Source organism: Dipodomys ordii, unplaced genomic scaffold (assembly GCF_000151885.1).
Source record: "Dipodomys ordii isolate 6190 unplaced genomic scaffold, Dord_2.0 Scaffold38, whole genome shotgun sequence".
Taxonomy (NCBI): Eukaryota; Metazoa; Chordata; class Mammalia; order Rodentia; family Heteromyidae; genus Dipodomys; species Dipodomys ordii.
This window is the reverse complement of record NW_012267254.1, coordinates 4,086,829-4,110,504: the sequence shown is the minus strand read 5'-3', so window position 1 is coordinate 4,110,504 and position 23,676 is coordinate 4,086,829. Positions and strand designations below refer to the sequence as shown.

The 23,676-nt window shown below is 36.8% G+C and overlaps 1 protein-coding gene across 1 annotated transcript in view; it reads left to right on the top strand.

Moving 5' to 3' along the window:
* Stk26 (serine/threonine protein kinase 26) overlaps positions 1-23,676 on the top strand; it is a 50,691-nt gene that overhangs the window by 13,853 nt on the left and 13,162 nt on the right. Inside the window, exon 3 of the mRNA XM_013018174.1 lies at positions 14,639-14,869. Within this exon, the coding sequence (XP_012873628.1) occupies positions 14,639-14,869 (231 nt within the window). The remainder of the gene's footprint in view (positions 1-14,638; positions 14,870-23,676) is intronic.

Below are 23,676 nucleotides of genomic sequence, written 5' to 3'. Positions count from 1 at the left end.
GTGGGATTCGTGAGTTGCTAAATATTTTTGTTATATGAAAAATATAGTTATATAGAATCGCTCATTGACTGTATTTGCTCTAAGGTAAAAGGTGTACATTTACCTATGTGCAAATGTATAAGAAGGTTATGAGGATTTTACACGCACTTTTATTGTGACACATGTTGCACTTTTATCAAGATTGTTCTTTCTGCCTTTGATATTTGAATTGAATCCACAGCAGTGCATTCTATACAGGATACAAATCATGGGAAATAATTTTTAATGGAATTCAATATTAGTATTAAACAGTTTTAGTGAACTAGAATTGATCATTATGTAGGATTACATTTATCAAGATTTCCAATGGGCTGCTTATTTTTTTCCATGGAATAAATAGTCTTACAAGGAATCACTGCATCAAAGAAACTGCCTTTGATAAATACAAATCCATTTAGCCGTTAGTAAGATCAGAGATATTGAGCAGTATACAAATGACTTCTAGTTAACAGAAACTTGCTATCATTATCTACACTCTGATTTAGAAGCGAAATTTGTTATAAGTCCTTCACACTATAGATTCTAAACTGATAGAGAATTGAAGGGACCAAGCATTGAAGTCAGTTTTAGTGACAAACAAAATCTTGCACCCAGAGAGCTGCTTTTTTCTTTTAACTATTTATCTCTTTATGAAAAATGGTGACTGTCACTGAAGATCTTTTTTACTCTGTCACAAGCTTCCCTAAGGGCACATAAAATGAAAACGTGGGATTCAAGTAGTTAAGTAATGAATCAATTTTGAGGTTTTAGCATAGGTGACACCTCCATGGTCGTCTTTTTGGACTGTGATTTCTGGTAATAGCAAGTGGGGGGAAAAACTATCACGGCTGGTTGCTATGGATCTTTTATCTGCTGAGGTTCAGGCATCGTTTTTGGGAGTCTGCTGGGTAAACCGTGCTTGGGAAAGGTAGAATTTCATAATATCCAAGGATTACTGCTACCTCATGAGCAACCTGAAAATGTAGGTGAGGGAAAAATGCTGGACTCTGGAAGAAGAGAAAGACATTATTTCCAAGAAAAGGGCAAAGTAATCCTTTTGCTTTAAAGATTGAGAATTCACTGTATTATTTTAGAATGGGAAATTTCTCTACTTTCTGCAGAGGGGAGAAAAAGCTAACAGAAAAGGAAATTGGGGAGGTAATAGTAATTCATTTCTTTCCTGTTGCTTATGACTTGTGTAATAGAACTGATTTGCATAATTAATTTGTTATGGTGACAGTTAAAAATATAAAGTGTCTTTTTGGGTTAGGAGAAGCTGGTGAAAGCTGAGAAGACTGAATAGTGACTTAAGCATTCTAGTTTCAGTTGTTTTTCTATTTAACATGTGCAGTTTGGGTGGTATGTAAATCGTTTCTGGACACTTGGAATCCTTTGGGGTAGCCTTTTCCACCTCCTTGGTAGCTAAAGGAATACTTTTTATTAGCAAGGAAAAATGTCAGAATATCATTGGATTTTATTTGGCTAATTCAGACTGCTTGGGTGGGGGGCGGAGGAAAGGCAAATGAGAAAGGAGATTTGCTTTCAAATGACTGGACTTAATATTATTGTTTCTTTTACAGAAGGTTCTGGCATTAAAGTTCTCCCTCGGGGAATGATTAAAATAGTTCTTTAGAGCATTCCAAGGTTGAGTAGCATCTCAGATTTACTTTAAAATAAGTTTGCCTGATGACTTTTTAGCACCAATTTGATTTACGTTTTTGGCTGAGGGAAAATTTCTCAGTAGTAGTAATAGTCTAATTACTTTTTTCAAAGAACATTGATAGATTCTAAATACTGTCTGGTTTCTATTACTGATCTTAACTTTCTACTAGTTTAAAAAGTACAAATGTCTTCATACTTTGAAAAATAAAACACCTCAAAATCCACTGCTTGCTTTCTATCCAGAGATTGCAGCCCACTCCTCACGTTGTAGAACACAAGCAACTCTGTCTCATTGTCCACCTACATGTCTGGGATCTGACTCAATCTCAATAGCAAGAAGCATTTAAATTTGATTCCTCTAATGTGTGTATTTTTAATGACAGCATGACATGCAATTATAGTATAAGGGGTGATCGTGGTTGAATGATAAGGTACAGTGTTAGCCTTAAAAACTTTCTCTGAAAAGATAATATGTTCATTGTGAATGAATATTGCTATTTAATATAGCCAAGTGTTTTGCAAGCAGGAGAATGTTTGCTCCCCAGGAAGGTACTAAATCATTGCCTTCTACCTATGAAGATGAAGGATGCTATGGAATATATATATATATATATATATATATATTCCACTGTACTATAAAATAATGCCTCCCAAGCATGTCCTCAGCTGAAAAGTAAGAAGAATGCATAGATAACCATTAAGTTGTGACATCCTCATCAGGTATTAGGACCAGGGCATTATTTGTAAAACTAGGATATGCACAATTATTTATACATCAGAGGGATGGGCTACTCAATACAAGCAATTTTTGAATTAAACATAATTCCTTTGCTACCAAGGGAATTAATGTGCAATTTACCTTTTGACTCTGTATAATTAATTTTCTACTAAGAGATAGTAAGTCTATAATGTTTACCTTCTGCTTTGGACAAAAGGATATTTGCTTACAATTTTAGATGTCTAAATTCCCCCTAGTTAATCCCTTTGAGTGTCTGTATATATTTTTCTTTTTCTTTTTGTTATTATAAAGGTGATATACAAAGGGGTTGCAGTTACATAAGTCAGGTAAAATGTACATTTCTTTTTGGACAGTGTCACTCCTTCCCTCACTTTCTCCCAATTTTCCCTGCCCATCTCTGCCCACAAATTATACAGTTCATTTTCAATGTAGTGTCTAGTGAGTACCACTGCTGCAGAGTGTCTTTTTAAAACATAATAATCACTCACCTTCTTTCAATAGTGTTTTTGAAGCGTGGTTAATCTAATGTAGCCTTTCTCAACTGAAGCTTTCTATATGAACTGTAACATTAAGAAAATGGTTTGAGTTCTTCTTTTCTCAATTTTCCTAAGAAAGACATATAACTAAGACTGAAGTTCCATGCAGTTGAGTTAGTTTAGTACATACAATGTGGCCCTCAGGCAACAGTTAGCAAATAGCCAAGGGCTAAATTATCTCTGCAATCTGTGTACTGGCAAACTAAAATACTTTTTACACATTTTTAAAAACTGTATTATTTATCTTTTATTTTTTGGTACTGGGAATTGAACCCAGGACAGTGAACTTGCAAGACAAGTACTTTTTGTCACTGAGCTACATCCCAGCCCTTTTTCCATACTTTTTTTGAAGAATTGAAGAAGAAAAAGAAGTGTTATTGTTAGTAGTAATAGTAGTAGTAGTAGTAGTAGTAGTAGTAGTAGTGACACTTAGAAACTGTAATATGTGCTTGACCTACACAGCCTAAAATATTTATTATGTGGACCTCTTCAGAAACAGTTTCCCAAATCTATCTTAGGACCTTGAACCCCATCAAGAATTGCTGATCTATAAAAAGGATTAGACGGAAGCTGGTAGCTCATGCCTGTAATCTTAGGTACTTAGGAGGCTGAGATCTGAGGATAGTGGTTCAAAGTCAACCCAGGGAAGGAAAACCTTGATACTCTTATTTACAATTAACTACCAAAACAAAAAAACCAGAAGCGGAGCTGTGGCTCAAGTGGTAGAGTGCATAGCCTTGAGTGGAAACAGCTAAGGGATGTGCCCAGGCACTGAATTTAAGCCACAGGACCAGCACACACACACACACACACACACACACACACACACACACACGCACGCACGCACACACACACCCAGAAGAAAGATAAAGATTTATAGTATTTTTACTGAAGTTAAGGATTTGGTATGACACCGAGGTTAGGGATTTATCAGAAAATTTTTTCTCTTACTAAGACAACTGCATTATATATTATATATTAGTACCATTATTATAACGCTGATTTCAAGGAAGGCCCTCACATTATGGTAAATATACAGACATTTTGTTTGCTTTTTAAAAATAAATTTAAAATTATTATTATTATTAGGGTGATATACAGAAGGATTACCATTTCATAAGTCAGATAATGAGTACATTTTCTTTTTGGGCAATGTCACCCGTTCCTTTACTGTCTCCCAGTTTCCCTGTTGCATTCCTGTCTACAGTTGCATACATAGATCATTTTCCACATACTGTTTACTGAGTACCATGACTGCATTTTTTCACCCTTTTTCAAAATTAATTTTAATGATTAAATTATGTGGAAAGGTATATTGCTAATGATAATGGATAAGTAATTGAATAGATATGTGTGTTAGATACATTTCAATATTTCTCTTATTTTCTACAGAAAGAAAAAATGGGTGAATTTCATAAAGGAATAAGGGCAAGCAGGAATGAGCATTAATTGCTTTTATCATTATTTTATGCTAAATGGCCGTATCTAGTACAGAAGGATATGAATGGCCAACAATAAGTGTCAGATACAATCACACTTGTTTCATCCTTGCATGGTATAAGTGTCTTCACCCTACAATTATCATCTCAGGTACCTTGTCAGCAATAAGGAGAATAATAATCAAAAATGCACTTATATTATTAGATCATAGCATAGGAAATAATCAAGCTCTATCAAATGCCACTTAGCTCCTTGATTTAACCAGGGAGGTGCTGTCAGCTGTAAAGCATATACTGGTAAATCACAAAATTATCAAGGCCAGCAGACATTATTTGTAACTTGGTGCTGATTTCCTTTTTTTCCACGTTTAATCATGAAGTTCTATCAGCAATTTTTCTCAGTAAGTGTCAGGCCTCAACCCTTCTTTTATCGTGTCATTCTGGCCTTTGTCACTAAGTACACTCAAGGCTGTGTGCAGACATGACGGAATTACCTGAAGCACAGCATTTATTCTCTCACTCATCTGTTGAAAGCTGTCAGTGACTCCATACTAGCCTGAGTAGAAATCCTGAGGAAAGATGGATTAAGCTAGGCTGCAAAGAGATTGCCAGGAATGTACCCACTGGGTAACTGAGCAAACTTAAAGACTGGGTGTGAAAAATGGCAACAAGGGGAGGCAAAGAAATTAGCCTTGGCCAGAATGGACAAAGAGAGTTGTATTTTTCGCAATGTTTTTTTTTTTAAGTCATTTTGGATTGGGCAGTGAGGATTTCTTTGGTGAATGGTCCTTTCTCTCTAGTTAGGGCTGTAAAATGATAGGGTACAAGTCTGCTCAAGTTGTAGATCACAGACCTTTTTGAGTAGACAATGCTTACAGCGTTTTAATTATGTTGAATCAGTCATCAAGCTTACTTTGGAGATAGCAGTTCAAGAACTAATTAAGAAACATTGTGATTTGTGTCTCTCCTAAGATTGCTTGTTTGTCATTGTCCTCCCCTGCTAAACCTCAGCTAGAAATCACTCACAGTAAAATCATAAAAGCCAGATGTTTTACAAGGGATATATCCAGCTCCAAAACCTTATGATTCTTAAAGTTCCTAGATAGCATGTGTATGTGCATGTCTGTCTGTCTATGTGCATACATGTGCCTGTCCTGTGGCTTGAACTTGGGGCCTGCATGCTGTCCCTGAGCTTTTTATTTTTTTAGTTTTTTAAAGGCTAGTGCTCTACCACTAAAGCTCTAGCTTCACTTACAGCTTTAGGGTGGCTGATTGGAGATTAAAGTGTCACAAGCTGTTCTGCCTAGGCTGGGTTTGAGCTGCAGTCCTCTAATCTCAGCCTCCTGAGAAGCTAGGATTACAGGTGCCAGCCATCAGCGCAGGTTGTATAACACTTTTTGAAATGAAAAAAAATCCGATTTTATATGTATGCAAATTTGGCACCAAATCTTGATAATCCTTATTGGGGAATCCTAGTTCTGTGAAATTGATGGCTATATAGACCAGGACTGTAAATACTGACTGATAAAATGGTTTGTTTTCACACTGGTATATATTGGTCAGATGTGACTAGAAAACATAGAATCAGCTTTATGTTTATGATCATTGTTAACAATGAAATGATTCAATTCATTGGTAGATAACTCATAATTAAGAAGCATTTCCCCTTTTATTTAGACATTTAATTTGTTAAAAGTTGCAATTGTGCTTTGGAAATATGCACAGGTGGCAGCAATGGCATCAGGATCAATGAGTGTAAAAAGTGGAGCCTGTGTACCTGTAGGGACAGCAATTAGGACATTCAGATTGCTATTGGTTATCATGGCAAGGGGTCTTGGGGAAGGATAGAGGTAGGTATGAAAAAGTTCAGGAAATATGAAGCTTCTAGAGAAGATTAATTCACAACAAAAAATAGAAGAGCTTTCTAAATTGTAATACTATGACAATACTTAGGGCTTAAAAAAAAAGGAATGGAGCCAGTTGCTGGTGGCTCACTCCTGTAATCCTAGTTACTCAGGAGGCTGAGATCTGAGGATCATGGTTCAAAGCCAGTACAACCAGGTGAGTCCGTGATACCAGATAACCACTAGAAAGTTGGAAGTGGAGCAGTGGCTCAAACTGGTAGAGCACTAGCCTTTAGCACAAAAGTTTAGGGACAGCACTCAGGCCCTGAGTTCAAGCCTCAAGATCGATTTGGGGAGAGGGGGAGAAGAATGGTATCTCAATTCAAAACAAAGGAAATAATAATTTTAAGTATCATCATTGAGGGTGAGGTACTCCAACAAGCTCTCTAGTATCTCATACAAGTTTAAGGTATCCATTGCAGAGCTACCTTTTATGCTCATTTGTAGTAGTTCTTCTTAGCTTAGATTTTCAGAAATAACAATATGCATTCTTTTAACCCTACACATGCATGTGCACACATAAATAACACATGCTGATGACATTCCTAATGATGGGGAAATGAAAGGAGTTTATCACATTAGAGATCATTCTTTTATAATCTCTTCTCAGCTCCATTCTTCCTGCCAGGATTATTAAAATAATTTGCTATTGATGCCAACATGCCATCAAGTATCACTTTCTTGTGATCAGAGGATGCTAAAGCCAGCAGGGCCCAAGAGATCATTTTCCTTAGTCCTAAAATTCCATTGGCTAACTCCTCAGAAATATTATTTGATTAAATTCATTCAGAGTCTAGATTTGATTAAGGAGGGAAATGTTGGAGGGAAATTATTCTGCAGCCATTTTCTCATGAAGAATAAAAAGGTAAGTCTGTGTAAAATTCCACTTTTTCAATCAGTGTTAATTTTCTAAAAGGACTCATGGTGTTAATAATTTAGTGCTGTGCTTACCAGCTTCAAACCTATTGATTTTAATTGGACTTCTGCATCTAAAAGCAGATAGGCAGTGAGCAGATCAATTTTGTTTTAATCCAATGCATTTTAATAAGCGTGCTAAAGATTCACCATAACATTATCCGTTTTAGTTCGATATTTGCTATAATGGGTTGCTGCCTTAGATTCTCACCTAAGGTGCTTATTTCTAAGAGTACTAGAGTGGCATCCTTTTATCTTACCTCTAATATGGATAGCATAAATGAGGCTCTCACTGTCTATCATTTTAAAGTGCTCTGTGTGGGTTTGATTAAATAATAGCCTGAATAAATTAGGGTACCTGTTTCACCACTTATATATTAATAGAGTCTTTGTCTTCCTTTCATTGTATGGCCTTTTTCCCCCTTTCTGAATGAATATTTTATAGTGAGGGCTTATTCTCAATCCCAGGACATATTTATGTAACATCCTGTCTAGTCAGTAATAATCCCTCTAATTTTAACACTAATGCTCATGGTTAAATCTGACCCATTTTTGAATTGTGTGTTTCTATATGGTGTTTGATTCAACTAAATTAAAAGAGGTGAACCTGTGAGTGATAATGCACATTTGGCTCTTGGAGGCTTCTAATCTCAACATTCAAATATGAAATTTAAGACTGCCTCAGGACATGCAATAGTTATATGCTCTAGTTAATTGTGATTACAGATATACATCCAGTCACATTTGTATACCCTACTGATGGGCATCCTTGTGTATGTGGCTATTGTCAGGTTTCCTTGCGTGTATCTTTATATTATCTCAAAATCTGCTGTTTCTGAACTAAAATTATATCCATTTTGGGAAGCTTTTATTATGTTAATTGCATAGGAGAATAAGGATTGACTTAAAAATGTCTTACCTAGTTTAACATCTTTCAGTTTATTGACTATAATCTCCCTAGCACCAAAAGTCAAAAAATGGTAAATGAAAGATAATTTCAGGCCAAAGACTTCATTCTAGGTGGTTCCTCAGCTAAATACCCAGTGAATATCCAAGGTCTACAATGGATAAAATACGTACTGTGAGGGTCCCTAGTGCTGAGTAACACAGAGTTTTACTTAATGAATTTAATGTTGAAAATAGAAAGGTCATAGCAATGAAGGCTATTGCAAGCTTAATCAAAAGTGTGCTATAATGGAGGCATAAAGAACAATGTGTGAGAGGGCAGAGAAAGAAGCAATGTATTTCTCTAGTGGATTAGGAAGGTTTTGTTATGTTGTTTTAATTAAAGATACAGGGCTATCTAGAGATGGAAGAGAGGCAGGATATAATCCATTGAGAAAATTGCATGAGTCAAAGCTCAGAAATGAGGAAAAGGAGTCATTCCCTAATAGAGCATTTGTTTGGATGTCCAAGCTACTACCTACTGAAGCACTGGACTTGAGTGTCTCTTCGGACAGTCTGCTTTGTTGGGTATTTGCATTCTATTTATGTTTTAAATATAACGATGCTACCTTCTGAATATTTAGCTTTCTAAATGAATTTACATCACAAAGCAGAGGAAGAATAAATAGACTCTTAGATCCTGTCTCTGTTGAATTCCTGGCCATCATTCAATTCTCTTAGGAATCATTACTCGTTCGAGGACATGGTCACAATGAGACACATGTGGACAGTGACTCATTCTGCTGGGCTTTTAGCTTGGTTTCATGACTTTACCAGAGTTGGGACATGCATGTGGCCTAGTAGTGATTCCAATTTTTTCCCTGCCTAATGGGTTATTAAATACTCTTCATTTCAGCCACTGGATACTGTTGTCGAATTGACTCTGTGGTCCAAGTTATTTCATCCATTACCTTGTTTCAAAAACAAGGTTGATAAGAGTAAGAGACAAAGGGAGGAGAACATAGGCACTTGGCTTCTAATACTTTACAGAGTCACACAGGCTCAAAACAGTAAGGAGTTGAGAGCTCATCGAAGCCACCACTTTCTCTAATGAGACAGATGGTGAAGCTGACATTTAATCGTCGATTTCTTGTAATTTCCAGGCTAAGCAAAATTAAGCCAATTTTGCCTGACCTCTTTGCTCTCTTTACCTCTATAGTACTTATGAGAAACCAGACCTCTTTTTTTTCCCTTTGGAATGGCTGGAAGGTCAGAGAGAAATAAGCTAAATGATGGAATGGAATTTACATCCAGCATTTATTGTGATGATAGCCTTGAGTTTTGGTTTATTGAGAGAAGAACGTGATTGTTTGCAGGATGTTTTCTTCCCCTTACCCATGGATATAATTAAAGGTTTAAGGGAACTTTAGATCCTAGAATTAGTAAAAAAAAAAAAAGATAAAATTAGTTATTTCCTTTCATTTAAGATATTTTAGGCCCAGGATGATTTACCTGGCCAAACAAAATAATCTGAAATTTCTGCCCTCAATTAAAATAACAGAAGTACAAGGACCTCCATATTTGGGAAATTTAGTTAACAAAAGTGCTGCCTCTTGTGACTTTGTTTTTTTTTTCTTAAGGATAGTTATGGTTAAATTTTTCTCATTCCTTTTATATTTTATCTTACTTTAGATAAAAGCAGTATGTGGTAAAAAAATGACAATAGAATCAAAAGAAATGTCTCATTCCTTGTTACAGCACTGTGAATTGAACTGTCTTACAAACATATGTAGAGAACTTCATTCCTCACCACCCAGAATGTGTTCTGCATGCTTCATTGTTCCTTCCCTGTGATCAGAGCCTGCGGAAAGAGAAAAACTGCAAGTTAGGAGGCTCTTCTCCTATCTTCTCTTGAGTAGGAGGAATTAAGATGAAGGAATATTACCAATTATTCTTTTGTTCTTAAAGATAAAGTACAGTCACAATTGCTAATCAGAAGACACTCCTCACAGTGCTGTTATTCATGCAGTGGTGTCAAAACCTTTTGTAATGATTTTAACAAAGTTATCCTTTACCAAAATATTTGCATTCTAAGTATTTGTGTTAATGAGATGCACTTAAAAAGAGATAATAGAAGGAAGGTGAAAAAGCACTTATATGTTTAATTTTATTTCTGCTTTATGAGCACATTTTTCTTGGTGCTATGTCCAATATTACTTAAAGTTTAAATGGTTGCCTTAAGAGTGCTGAACAGTATTGTGTGGGATCTTTGAGTTTTTGCTTTGCCACAGAAATACAGAGTTGCAGTGCTGACCTCATCCATCTCAAAACTGCCTTTTAAGTGCGTGGGTAATGAAAGGGACTCATCTGTGAGCTGATAAAATGCTTTCTGAAGACCATAAGGGAGACAGATTTGTTGTAATGGCATTTTGAACTACATTTCATTTATCTCATGATATATACACGCATGAAATCTCACAATTTGACTGCAATTTTATGTCCCACAGGCAAGTTATAGTTACCTCTGAGAGAGACATAAAAATACAATCATATTATAAAAATAAACAAAAAACTTTTCTTTATACATTTAGTTTAATATAGTGAGTTCTTATAAACCTGGAAATACAAATTTGAGTGACTGACCACCTAAAGGAATGTGACCTCAAGCCAAGATTCTTTGTTTAATTTGAAACACATACAGACATACTTAATTTTTATCTTAGTTCTTATTCTGTCATCCATGAAATATAGTGAAGCTAAGTATTTTCCTTCAGAACTATAAATCACAGAGGTCTCGTAAGGATTCTATAAAAATCTTATCAGATACTTGTAATATGAGCCTGAGGTTGAGCTAAGTAGAGAAATACTCTACTCACAGCATTTGTTTTATCTTCTTCATTAATATAATAATCTGAACATTCACATGGTCATTTCAACAATTCTCGACCTACAGAAAACCTAACACAGACTTAACAATTGACAGCAAATATTAGGTTTTTTTTAAATTTTGGGGCACATCCATTGATTCTATTTTATGAACGGAAGTGGAAACCATACTATTAAAGGGTTACTGAAGTCAACAATAAATCACTGATGTAGCTGGAATTGGAGCTGCTGGCATGCTGACATGGGATCCTATGGGAATCATGATATGGAATACCATTGCAACTCTGCCTCCCACACTCTAGGGGACTGGCCCATTCCAGCTTTGTTACTGGCATGGAAAAAAATGGTCCAAGTATAGTGTCCTTGACAGAAAGTCAAGAGTATTTACAGATCACTTTTATTTAAGATTCTAATATGTGTGGCTGTTGTGCATATGTATAGGTATCAGTCAATTGCATGATGGTTCAAAATGATGATATATTATTTGGACCAACTTTTCTCTGACATCCAATTGCCCCCAGCTCTGGCATCTATGAGATGAACTTTTCAAAATGTCACATATGAATGAGATCATGCAGTATGTATCATTATATCCTTTAACTTCACTTAATTTAACTTCCTGCCAGTTTCTCCATGCTGAAACAAATGATTGGTTAAAGGATGCAAAATTTCAGTTGCATGAGAGGAAGAGGTTCAAAAGATTTGTTTTACAACATGGTGACTATAGTTAATAACAGTATATTTTAATATTAAAAATGATGAATAAATGTTAAATATTCTACCACAATAATGAGGCAATGTGTGTTCTGTAAGAAGCATATATACTTCAAGACAGGGATAAACCTGATGAAAATGTGCAACAGTTTTCAAATTCTAGGAAGTTCAATTTTTTAACTTCTGTAAGCGTTAGGATAAACAAAATACACATTTTATAATTGTGTTATTTGCTTATAATGGAAATAGCTTTTGTTTTAAAGCAAAAGAGAGGTGCTTAAGTTACAAGTAGATCTAAGCTATACAAAAGGAATTATAGACAAGAAAAATCAAGAAATTTGGGTTCAAGTTGGAGCTTTGCCACTAGTTAACTAGTTAACTAACTTCAACAATTTATTGTATTTATTTATTTGTGGTGCTGGGGATCAAACTCAAGGCCTTAAGCATTCTAAACAAGAGCTTTGCTGCTGAGCTATATGCCCTCCCTCTCTGTGTCATAGTCTTCTCTCCTAGAGAAAATTGAATTTGAGTAGAATTTTTGCTTAGTTCCTGTTCGTATCAAATATTCTCCAATTCATTTTTTTGGTGCTGGTCTAGGTGCTTGAACTCAGGACCTAAGGACTGTCCCTGAGCTTTTTTGTTCAAAGTTAGCACTTTTCCACTTAAGTCACACCTCACTTTTTGGTGGTTAATTGGAGAGAAGAGTCTCACAGACTTTCCTGCCCAGTCTGGCTTCAAACCACAATCCTCAGATCTCAGACCCCCTGAGTAGCTAGGACTATAGGTGTGAGCCACTGGGGCCTAGCTATACTGTACTTCCTTCTCTTTTTTTGGTTTTTTTTTTTTTTTTGGTCCGGTCTGTCGTGGGGCCTGAACTCTGGGCCTGGGTGCTGTCCCTCAGCTCTTCAGCTTAAGGCTAGCACTCTACCACTTGAGCCACAGCGCCACTTCCGGTTTTTTTTCTTTTTGCTTATGTGGTGCTGGGGAATCGAACCCAGGGCCTCATGCATGCAAGGCAAGCGCTCTACCACTGAGCCACCTTCCCAGACCCTGTATTTCCTTCTTTTACTTATACACTTGTACATCCTGCTTGATCCCAGTCTCCCGATAAGCTAGAATATGTCACATTTTTGATGGGTACCTGGGCTGATTCAACATCTTTCCTCCTGTGACTAGCAACGTACATGGTGTGCAGGTGTGTCTTTTATATGGTTACCTAATTCCCTTCAGGTACATACACAGGAGTGGGTTACCTGGATCATACAGTAGTTCTATTTTTAGGTACTTGAGGCACTTCTATACTGATTTCGATAGTGGCTGAACTAATTTACATTCCCACAAACACTGTAGGAGAATTCGCTTTTCTCTACACCCTAGGCAACATTTAAAAAATAATAATGGCCATTATCTAACTGGGGTTAGATACCTGATTATGGTGGTTTCCCCTATTTCCTGGAGTTCATTTTAATAAATATTATTTTATATGATTATAGGCACACAGGCATTGCCCCTAAGAGTATCTGATTATAGTTTTTGACTTGTGTTTTCCTAAAGGCCAATGATATAATAATACTGAGAATTTTTTCATAAACCTGTCAGCCATTTGTATTTCTTATTTTTAGGGTTTATGTTGTTGAGTTTTCAAGTTCCGTATATATACTGGATATTAATCCTTTGGTCTGCTGAATGGTTCCAAGTATTTTCTATTTGTTTCATTTTGCTTTTGTTTCCTCTGCTTTTATTTAAAGTATGCTCTGTCTCTCTCTCTCTCTGTCTCTCTTCCCCTCTGTCTCCCTCTCCCTCCTCTCTCTCCTGGTCCCACAGTCTTACTATGTAGTTCTTGAACTTGTAATATTCCTGCCTCAGCCTCCTTAATGCTGGTATGTGGCTCCATGACCAGGCAGGTGAAAGTTCTTAATAAAGGCATACAATCTTACTTCAGCTATTGATGAGAACATTACACACAGAAAAGATCCCAATTTTAGAAAAAAAAATGTTTGAATCTTTGAGTATTTTGTGGGCAGATTCTAGCTGCATTTATAGTGCCAAATAAGCCATTGTTCAATTGAAAACCTGTATCCTGAGTCTATCCCAATGCTTAGATGTACTGTTTTTAACATCTAAACTTTTGGGTTGATGGAAGACCAGAAGAGCAGCTGGTCTTAAGACATTGTCTCTGCAGGGAAAAATATCCCTCTGGATTTCCAGACTATTCTCAACAGTTCAGTCTGTCTCAACCTTAAAATGGATGGCATATATAAAGATCTAACTTACTCCATTGAATAATGGTGATTATTCACACATTTCTCTCTCCATCAGATTCCAGGTTGTTAGAATGGTTATTTAAAGCAAAAGTAAGGTGCCTGACATATCTTAGAGACAGAGAAGAAGAGTTTAAAGGTACTAGTGGAAGCATATTTGAATTTTTCAATATTTCACCTTAGCCCAAGCAATGTGTTCTTTCATTAATGCCACATTTGCATTAATGTACAAACTGTGTATAATCAGCTGTTTTATTTTTAAAGAAGTGCCCAAGCCTTTGGCAGGCCCCACCAACAACATTTGCTCCATGGGATTGTTTGGGCAGCAGGAACAGCTAAGCCTCCTTAGTGTGGGTGGTCCAATAGAATACAGACTAGCTGGCTTTTCAGGATCATAATTGTTCTCACAAAGCAAATGTAGGGAGTCAAAGGAATTTGTATGCTGAAAAAACAACAAGAAAGAATACATGTTTAAGCAGATGAGAATGTGAATTAATGTGATCATGGTACATTGAATATACATAAATCAAATGATCACATGATTCTTCCTAAGTATATACAACTGAAAATAAGAATGAACTGAAAATCTGTGGAAATGTTGTCCTAAGTGATTGATTTTCTTGCCTTAAAAATGTTTTTGATTCAAACCATGTTCTTTCTCTCTTCCTTCTTCCCTCAGAATAATATAGCTGATCCTGAAGAACTGTTCACAAAATTAGAACGCATTGGGAAAGGTTCATTTGGAGAAGTTTTCAAAGGCATTGATAATCGTACTCAGCAAGTGGTTGCCATTAAAATCATAGACCTTGAGGAAGCCGAGGATGAAATAGAAGACATTCAGCAAGAAATAACAGTTCTGAGCCAGTGTGACAGTTCCTATGTAACAAAATACTATGGATCATATTTAAAGGTAATATATGTACTGTATTATTGAAATCATAAGGCATTTTCATTGTGTTTTTTTCTAGCTTTTTGAGAGGTGATGTCTTAAAAGAGGATTTGGTGGTCTTTGACCTCTAGGTAGATTCTAGCTGCATTTATAGTACCAAATAAGCCATTGTTCAATTGGATACCTTTATCCTGAGTCGATCTCAATGCTCCGATGTACTGTTTTTAACATCTAAACTTTTGGGTTGATAGGAGACAAGAAGTGCAGGTGGTCTTAAGACATCGTCTCTGTCAGGGAAAAATGTCCCTCTGGATTTCCATACTATTCTCAACAGTTCAGTCTGTCTCAGCCTTAAAATGGATGTCATATATAAGGATCTAACTTACTCCATTGAATAATGGTGATTATTCACATGTTTCTTTCTCCATCAGGTGTGAAGTCCTTGATGGTAGGAGAGTTAACCAGTCTTAATATTCATATTACTTAGCATATAATATGGCAGATATTTAGCACATGATAAGTACAACTGAACCACACCATCCTCAGGAGAATGGTTCCAGCCCCCCTTCTTCAAATGCAAAACCAGTGAATGAGCACGTATATTATATAAAATGACATAATATTTGCATCTGTAGGTTACTTACTGTAAGTAATAAAGTTTAAATGCTATGATATAGTGGTTATACTTTGTAGTATAGGGAATAATGGCAAGAAAATTGTACAGTTTAACACACATGGAATTCTTGTGAAGTATTTTTTGACCTAACATTGTGTCTATAGATGTAGAATCCACAGCTATAGTGAACTTAGTATTTGTTAAAATGGAATGAAGTGGAATTATATGTTTTCTCTTGAAGTTGGGCTTATATACCTATATTTACTCATTTTGTGTTGCTTGGATTGGAAACAGGGCCTTGTGCATGCTAGGCAGGCAATCTATCCCTAAGGTACATCTCTAGCTCTCTGTGTTTTCAGAGAGGTTCTTATTGTGTATCATAGGTTGGCCTTGAACTTGCTGTGTAGAGCAGACTAGCCTTGAATTTGTGATCATCCTTGACTCTGCCTCTCAAGTACTAGGATTATAAAGGCATGTGCTACCATAACTAGTTTCAAAACTGGATTTGTACTGGTTCCAGAACCATGACACCTCAAGTTGAAACCAATGGAGGCGTGTGTAATAGACCAGTGTTTGGAGAGAACGTGCCAAGAGTTTTTTGGCTTTCAGGGTTCAGTGTCAGAACTTGTACGTATTAAAGCGTAGAGAATAAACAGGTTGAAGCCTCGGTTGCGGCTCACTGTGAGACAGATGATGGTGGCGAGACTCAAGTAGGTGTGTGAGGTGTGGTAAAAGCAGCAGCCGACACAGACAAATCTATCATACAGGCTTAGGCGCGCTACACCATCCTGAACTGCTGAACATGTCTGCGCTTGTGCAGTGACATTTTGGTGCTTCCCGTGCCGGCAGGAGAGCTGAGGTTTACTAAAATGGTAAAAACAGTTGGCTGAGGTATGGTAAATTACCGTGTGGTAACAGAACTTTGTCAGAGTCTGGAGTTCAAGGTGGCACTCATTGCTCACAGAGTTGGTGTGCAGATGTTGCTTGGCCAGGGTGCAAGCTGTGTGATGTATGGATGGACATGGAACAGCTGCAGAGCTGGATTCTGAGCTGGACACACAGAGTGTGGCATTCTTGCAGCAGCGGTCGGGAACTCGCCTTTCCCTGTCTTCCACAACCTAGGATTCTGGAGGGAGGCTGTCGATTTTGAGTAACAACAGATGATAAATATTTCTGCTTGGTGCTGGAACAAGCCACTGCTCTCTAATGGCGATTACAGATGCCGCCGCCCCCCCTCTCCCTCTCCCCCCTCGCTCTCCCTCTCCCTCCCCCTTCTCTCTCTCTCTTCTCTCTCAATCCTTCTCTCCCTCTCTCCCTCTCCCTCTCTCTCCCTCTCTCTCTCTTCCCCTAAGGTCTCCTAGTGGCTCAAATTTAGGTTTACGGATCTAGCCTGAGAGCCTTTCCTTTCTGTAAGGATACTCTGCACTCTCTGGCTCCACTGTGCTATTTCACATTCATTCTAGGGTCCATTTCCTATGAAATGGGCCCTGGACCCCTCCCTTGAGTTATTTTGGTTTGTGTATGAGTGTTTTTGCTTGTTTTTTGTTGTAGTAAATGCTGAAGATACTATCTCCCACACTTCCATCTTGCTTCTTGCTGATTTGCTCTGCTTTGCTCACCCCCTTTTCCAGATATGGCCCAAGCTAGAATTCACAATTCTCCTGGCTCAGTCTCTTGAGTACTGGGATCATAGGGAGGCATGACTATGCTTGGCTATAATTGTTTTCTTGACCTGAACATATTTATAATAATACTGATATAGAAGTGCATCATCAATTTCACCACCTGTTTACAGAGGGTTTAGGCTGGGAATGTGGCTTAGTGGTAGAGTGCTTGCCTAGCATGCAGGAAGTGCTGGATTTGATTCCTCAGTACCACATATGCAGAAAAAGCCAAAGTGGCACTATGGTTCAAGTGGTAGAGTGCTAGCCTTGAGCAAAAGAAGCTGAGGGACAGCGCCCAGGCCCAGAGTTCAAGCCCTAGGACTGGCAAAAAACAAAAAAACAAAAACCCACAAAAAAATCAAAGGGTGGTTTATTTTATTATGGCATGAATTCAATGAATAGGGATGAATACACAGTAAAAAGATATATTTAAACAGCCACCATTTGTCATGCAGCGTTCTTGATACTAAAGATATAAAAATGAACCAAGAAGTTCTAGGCCAGGACCTCACAGCCCAGTATTGCATAAAACAAGGATAAATTTTATGATTGAAGTGTATAGAGGATACACATGTATGGAAGATACATATTTTTTTCTTAAAAAAATCCAACCAGCTGTGAGTGGCTCATGCAAGTAATCCTAGCTATTCAGGATGCTCAAATCTGAGGATTGTGGTTCAACTCAGCCTGGGACAGGAAAGTCCATGAGACTCTTGTCCAATTAACCACTAGAAAACCAGTAGTGGCACTGTGGTACAGCACTAGTTTTCAGCAAAAGAGCTCAGGGACAGTGCCTAGACCCTGAGTTCAAGCCTCATGACTGACAAAAATAGAAAAAGAAAAGAAAAAAAGGAGTGAGGAAGCATGTAGTCACTCGTATTCTTCTTTTTTTGTTTTTGTTTTTTGTTTTTGTTTTGTTATTTCTTTTGCAAGAGTTATATGAAAGAAAGGTTCCCAAGAAGAGGTGATAATACTGATAATTTCTATTTAGTTTCACTATTTTTTCTAGATGCTATACTACTATATACTATATATTGTATACTATGGCAACATAGTATAATACAATGGATTATATATTTTATTACTTTATACTATATTTTACTAATTTTAATGCTTTATATTGAATTTTTCTTAACTGTTTATAAAACTGTAATTTAGCAGAGTTTGTTTTTTGTTTAGTTTTTTTGTCCATCCTGGGGCTTGAACTCAGGGCCTGAGCTCTGTTTCTGAGCTTTTTTGCGCAAGGCTAGTGCTCTAGCACTTGAGCCACAGCTCACTTCTGGCTTTTTGATGGTTGTTTCGAGATAGTTTCATGGAGTTTCCCGTCCCAGATTGGTTTCAAACCATGATCCTCAGATCTCAGCCTCCTGAGTAGCTAGGGTTATAAGTATGAGCCACTCACACCTGGCTAGGTTTATTTATTTTTTTAATTAGATTATGTTAGCTATACAGGAAGGTTGTATTCCTATGTATATTATTATATAATTATTGTGATTATAATATATATTATACAATATACATCATCTCTCAATCTCAATATTTGTATAGCACCCTCTCTGTTCTCCCAGCAGGTTGGTAGTAGGCAATCCCAGGAAATTGCTTTTATATTTGTTATGGTTGATGAGGATTATGTGTGTCTGCTCATTCAGGCTTACTTTTTATGAATTGAATCCAAATAATTCTTGACTTAATCTAGAACAAACTTCAACCCTTCCAGTTTTTATGCACCTATAACAGATGAACTATTTTTGAGTGACTATTTAAAATGGGTATACACTGAGAATCAACACTAATATAGCTTTTTTCAGTGGTTGCTTATAGCCTTTATTTATTCCTAACCAGTATTCTCATGAAAAATATATTGCAACACTGTAGTTTTTCTTAATTTTTCAACTTAAAAAAATGCCTTCAAAGCCTAGCACAGTAGTTTGGTCATGCAGTACTTAATCTTAAATAGAAACCCAATTTTTTACTTTATTTCAAAGTTTGATTATACAATATATTTAGACCAATTAGCTACATAATACATTGTCCAAGGTATTTCTTTTTTATTTTATTTTTATTTTATTTATTTATTTTTTTGGGTCCGGTCGTGGGGCCTGAACTCTGGGCCTGGGCGCTGTCCCTCAGCTCTTCAGCTCAAGGCTAGCGCTCTACCACTTGAGCCACAGCGCCACTGCCGGCTTTTTTCTTTTTGCTTATGTGGTGCTGAGGAATCGAACCCCGGGCCTCAGGCATGCAAGGCAAGTGCTCAACCACCGAGCCACCTTCCCAGCCCTGTCCAAGGTATTTCTTAAAAGAAGAAACTGAAATATTTTTAATCTCCATTCTTAAGATAAATTTGATCTTTTATCTTTCACTAATTGAAGTCTGAGTAAAACATTTCTTTGCAAAATATGATTTATTATAAAATTATAGTATTGTGCATCTGGTTGATATTATTTGAATTCTGAATCAATTTAAAATCAATATTATGTATGTATACACTAATATATATGTTGATAAATGTATATACACAGGAAATGAGAAAAATCCTGTGAGTTTGTAATTTTTTAATCTTATTTATTTGAATTGTTTTCTCAAATGGACAACTCTTACTTTCCACTTACATTAAGTCATAATCTGTGTGGGCTAACATTTCTTTATCTTTCTAAACTAAAAAATTCATATCAGATATAACAGGACTCTGTTTAATGAAAAAAGCATAATTCTAGGGCATGTCCTGTTCGTATAAACTGGGTCTGGCTTTGTCAACTGACTTACCATACATATTGTCACCCATTCTTGTCTTTTAGATGACAGAGGCATATTAATTGACCAATGTAGGACATGGGTTTTTCTCAGGTTATCCTTACATGGGACATCTTACATAACTAAGACCTCACTGTCAGCAGGAGGAAAAGCATTTGAGAGAAAATTATATGCTCTCTAAAACTGTATGCAGTTGTAGTGATTTCCTTGAGACATGCAAACGTGTACAAGGTATTCATTTTGACTGAGCTCACTGTATAACTTCATTTTTAAAAACAAGAGTGAAAACCAGACAAACACATCAGTGTGACCACAGTGTTTTCCTTTCATTTGAGTTCACTGCAGATTTTCTTGACAGACAAAGTTAGTCTTTATGAAGAGGGCTAAAATAAGCAAACCCTTCCTTTCTGATCTCATAATATTGGAAGAATCTTTTATAATCTTTAAATATTTTGCTAGTTCAATGTAAATCTTAAAATGAAGTTCACTCACGCATTGAGTAGAATTTGAATCATGCCTTTATTTGCTGTTGAAACTGCCTTTAGTTTTCTGTTTATTAAGGAAATTTCACTGCCTCCCCACAACCCCTCACCACCACTACCACCAATATTTATTTTTAAAAAGTTGAATGAAGAAGTAAAACATTTCAAAATAGAGCCCGTACATTTTGTGGCTCTCTCATTAGTTTTCATTGAAATGTTATATGTGTTTACATCCAGTATATGTTCTGTATCCTGGCATAGTCTTTCAAATATTTGTCTAGTGTTTTCTTATAAAACTTGAAGGAAATCGAAAATGAATTTTTTGCCTTGCTGAAATGGTCTTTTCCCAAAGAACAGCTTTAAACTTAATGCAATACATCCCTTACAAAGCCCCATATTTTAGCACACTAGTATTTTGCAGTAAGTTCCTTACATTCTGCGTATTTGCCCTGGTTTGTTCCATGTATTATATTCTGACAGCTTCTAAATTGACATCTCTGGTTCCAGCCTCTCTCTTCAGTCTTAACTATGTGTTTCTAATTTGCTTCACTTACCTTTGGCTACAGTATTCCCAAGTGCATGAACACTAAAATCAGGGAGGAGCATTTGAATTAAGTCTTGAGTTTGGTGGGATAAGTATAGACAGAACATTCCACACTAGAGCAAAACAATGGAGAGGAGATAAAGGATTTAGCTACAAGCAAATTTCTTCCCTTTTGGAAGTTCTATAAATCTTTTCCTTCTTTAGCTGTGTGTGTGTGTGTGTGTGTGTGTGTGTGTGTGTGTGTGTGTGTGTGTGTCTGTGTGTTTGTGTGTGTGTGTGTGTGTCTGTGTGTGTGTCTATGTCTCTGTGTGTCTGTGTGTTTGTGTGTCTGTGTGTTTATATGTGTTGGTCAGTCCTGGAGCTCAAACTCAGGAACTGGACACTGTCCCTAAGGGTTTTTTAAAAATTTTTGCTAAGGTTACTGCTCTACCCTTTGAGCCAGAGATCCACTTCTAACTTTTTGGTGGTTAATTGGAAGTAAGAATCTCACAGACCTGCCTTCCTAGACTGACTTTGAACTCAGATCTCAGCCTGAGTAGCTAGAATTACAGGCTTGAGCAACTGGTACCCTTCTAGGTTCTACAAGTATTATGTGCTATGCTTTCAGTGGTGATAGGACAGATATAACATAATTTAATATTTTAGCCATTCTTAAGTGTGTAGTTCTTGTCATTAAATACATTTACCTTATTGTACAACCATCACCACTAACCATTTCTCGAGCATTTTCACGAACTAAAACTGTAATATCAAACAATAACTCTCTAGTCCTCTCTTCTTGCCAATTACCGTGTATGACTTTAATCACTTTGAACATCTCATATAAGCAGAGTTATAAAACATGGACATGGGTTAATAGACTGCCTACTTAATTCAACATGAATATAATATAACCTTCTCTCAAATAGGTAGAATAAGAAATTAAGTGTTTTTTTCTATGAACATATAAATTCTAACTTCACATTGGTATTTCTCTCCCACTTTGTCCAAAGGTCTGTTTTAGGGAACAAAATATTTGGGTTCCAAGGTCTCAATAGAGTTGACACTTTAAAAACCAGTAATTTGCTAAGACAAACTTATTCCCAGTAAATAGTATACTTGTGCAGGTAATGTTTAGGTATTTTGAATTTGGAAATAATGTCCCATTCCCTGCTTGGGCACCTATGAAATATAGTACTTTAAACTCACTCCCTATTACCATTGTTCACATGTGGAGATTCTCTAGTAAGTTGAGAAGTGGGTTTTTTTCTTCAGGGAGCTCCTGCGCTAACTTTATGGTTTAGCTTATATTCCCTTGGCTCTTTTGGAATTGTAAACGAGTATGCAAAACGAGTATGTATCAAAAACAAATGATGCTTAACTACCTTCTGCTAGGCCTGAACTCTTTAATCAGAAATCAAAGCTAGAAATGATCTTACCCCCTAGGATTATAGTGTCTTCTTTGTTTGGATTTCTTTTGTTTGTGATGAGTGTTTTTTTCTTTGAGCCTTTAAATCCTGATGTTGACCAGCAACCAGTAGGAAGACTTTGGTTAAGCTTGCTTGGGCTTGCTATTCTTATCATGCTCCCTAGGCTTTGCTTTAGGCTTATGCCTGTCCTGCAACCGTTCCCATTCTCCCTGATGCTTGTCTGTAGAAGTAGAGATCAAGAAGAGGCAGCCAGAAAAGCTATCAGGCCCGTCTTATCTCACATGAGTCCTAGTTATGCTGAATAACTTGTTTACTGGTAGAGAGAAACATATTTTCAGATTTAGAAGTTGCTTACTTGGAGCTAAGCAATATGTACTGCTTTCATGGTTTACATCTCAAGCTTTTTTTATATACGTAAAATTTTGGTGACTGTTGGAAGAGTTGGAAAGTATGTATTTTGAATAGGTACACACAGAAAGGCACACATAATCTTCGTAACTTGGAAAGCCAACACTTTCATTTGTGCAGAATTGTAACACAAGTTACACGATCTGCTCCTAGAATTCTTCCCTCCCCACTATCATGGGAATACTTCTTCATCCCTACTCTAGACATGTGACTCTAAGCTCTTTGTTCCTCTGTTTGAGCTGGTCTGCTAGTGTAGGACAAATGGATGTCACATGCCTGTAATCATAGCACTCAGGAGACTGAGGCAGGATTGTAATTTAGAGAGAAACCTGGTAGTGTAGCAAGTTTGAGGTCAGCTGGGGCCACACATAAAGACCTTGACTCAAAACAAGAAAGATTACTAGACAGACTGAACAGAGTGCTGGAATCCTCTTCCTCTATTCTTAGTATGTACCCTACACAGTATCAGCATCTAGAAAGGAGAATCCTGTTGTCATTTGACTGAGCTGCCCTTTCCCATCCCCCAACTCTTAAGTGATATCTCCAGCCCCCACAATATCAACTCAGCTCTGTGTCGTCAACTTTCTACCATGTACTGAGTACTTCATCATTATGTCACTTGAGGCCATTCACTGCCTTGATAAACTCCCAGCCCTGTGAGGTGCTTAGAAATTTTTAATTGAACTCCTGGGTACTTCCCCAGGGAGTTTAGAGTTTGATGGCCCAAGCAGTAGTTTGAGACTCTTCATTCTACACCTGGGGATGGAGATGTCAGAAATGTATTACTGGTGTCACAAGTTGAAACAACAGTGAATACAATTTTTCACCCCAGAAAAATTGTTAAGGTATAAAATTATAGTGATTTTCTCTAAAACTGTATTATGGATACGTATGTTAAAATTTTCCTGAGATATATCAGGAACCTAGGCATTCTTTTCTTTTTTTTTTTTTTTT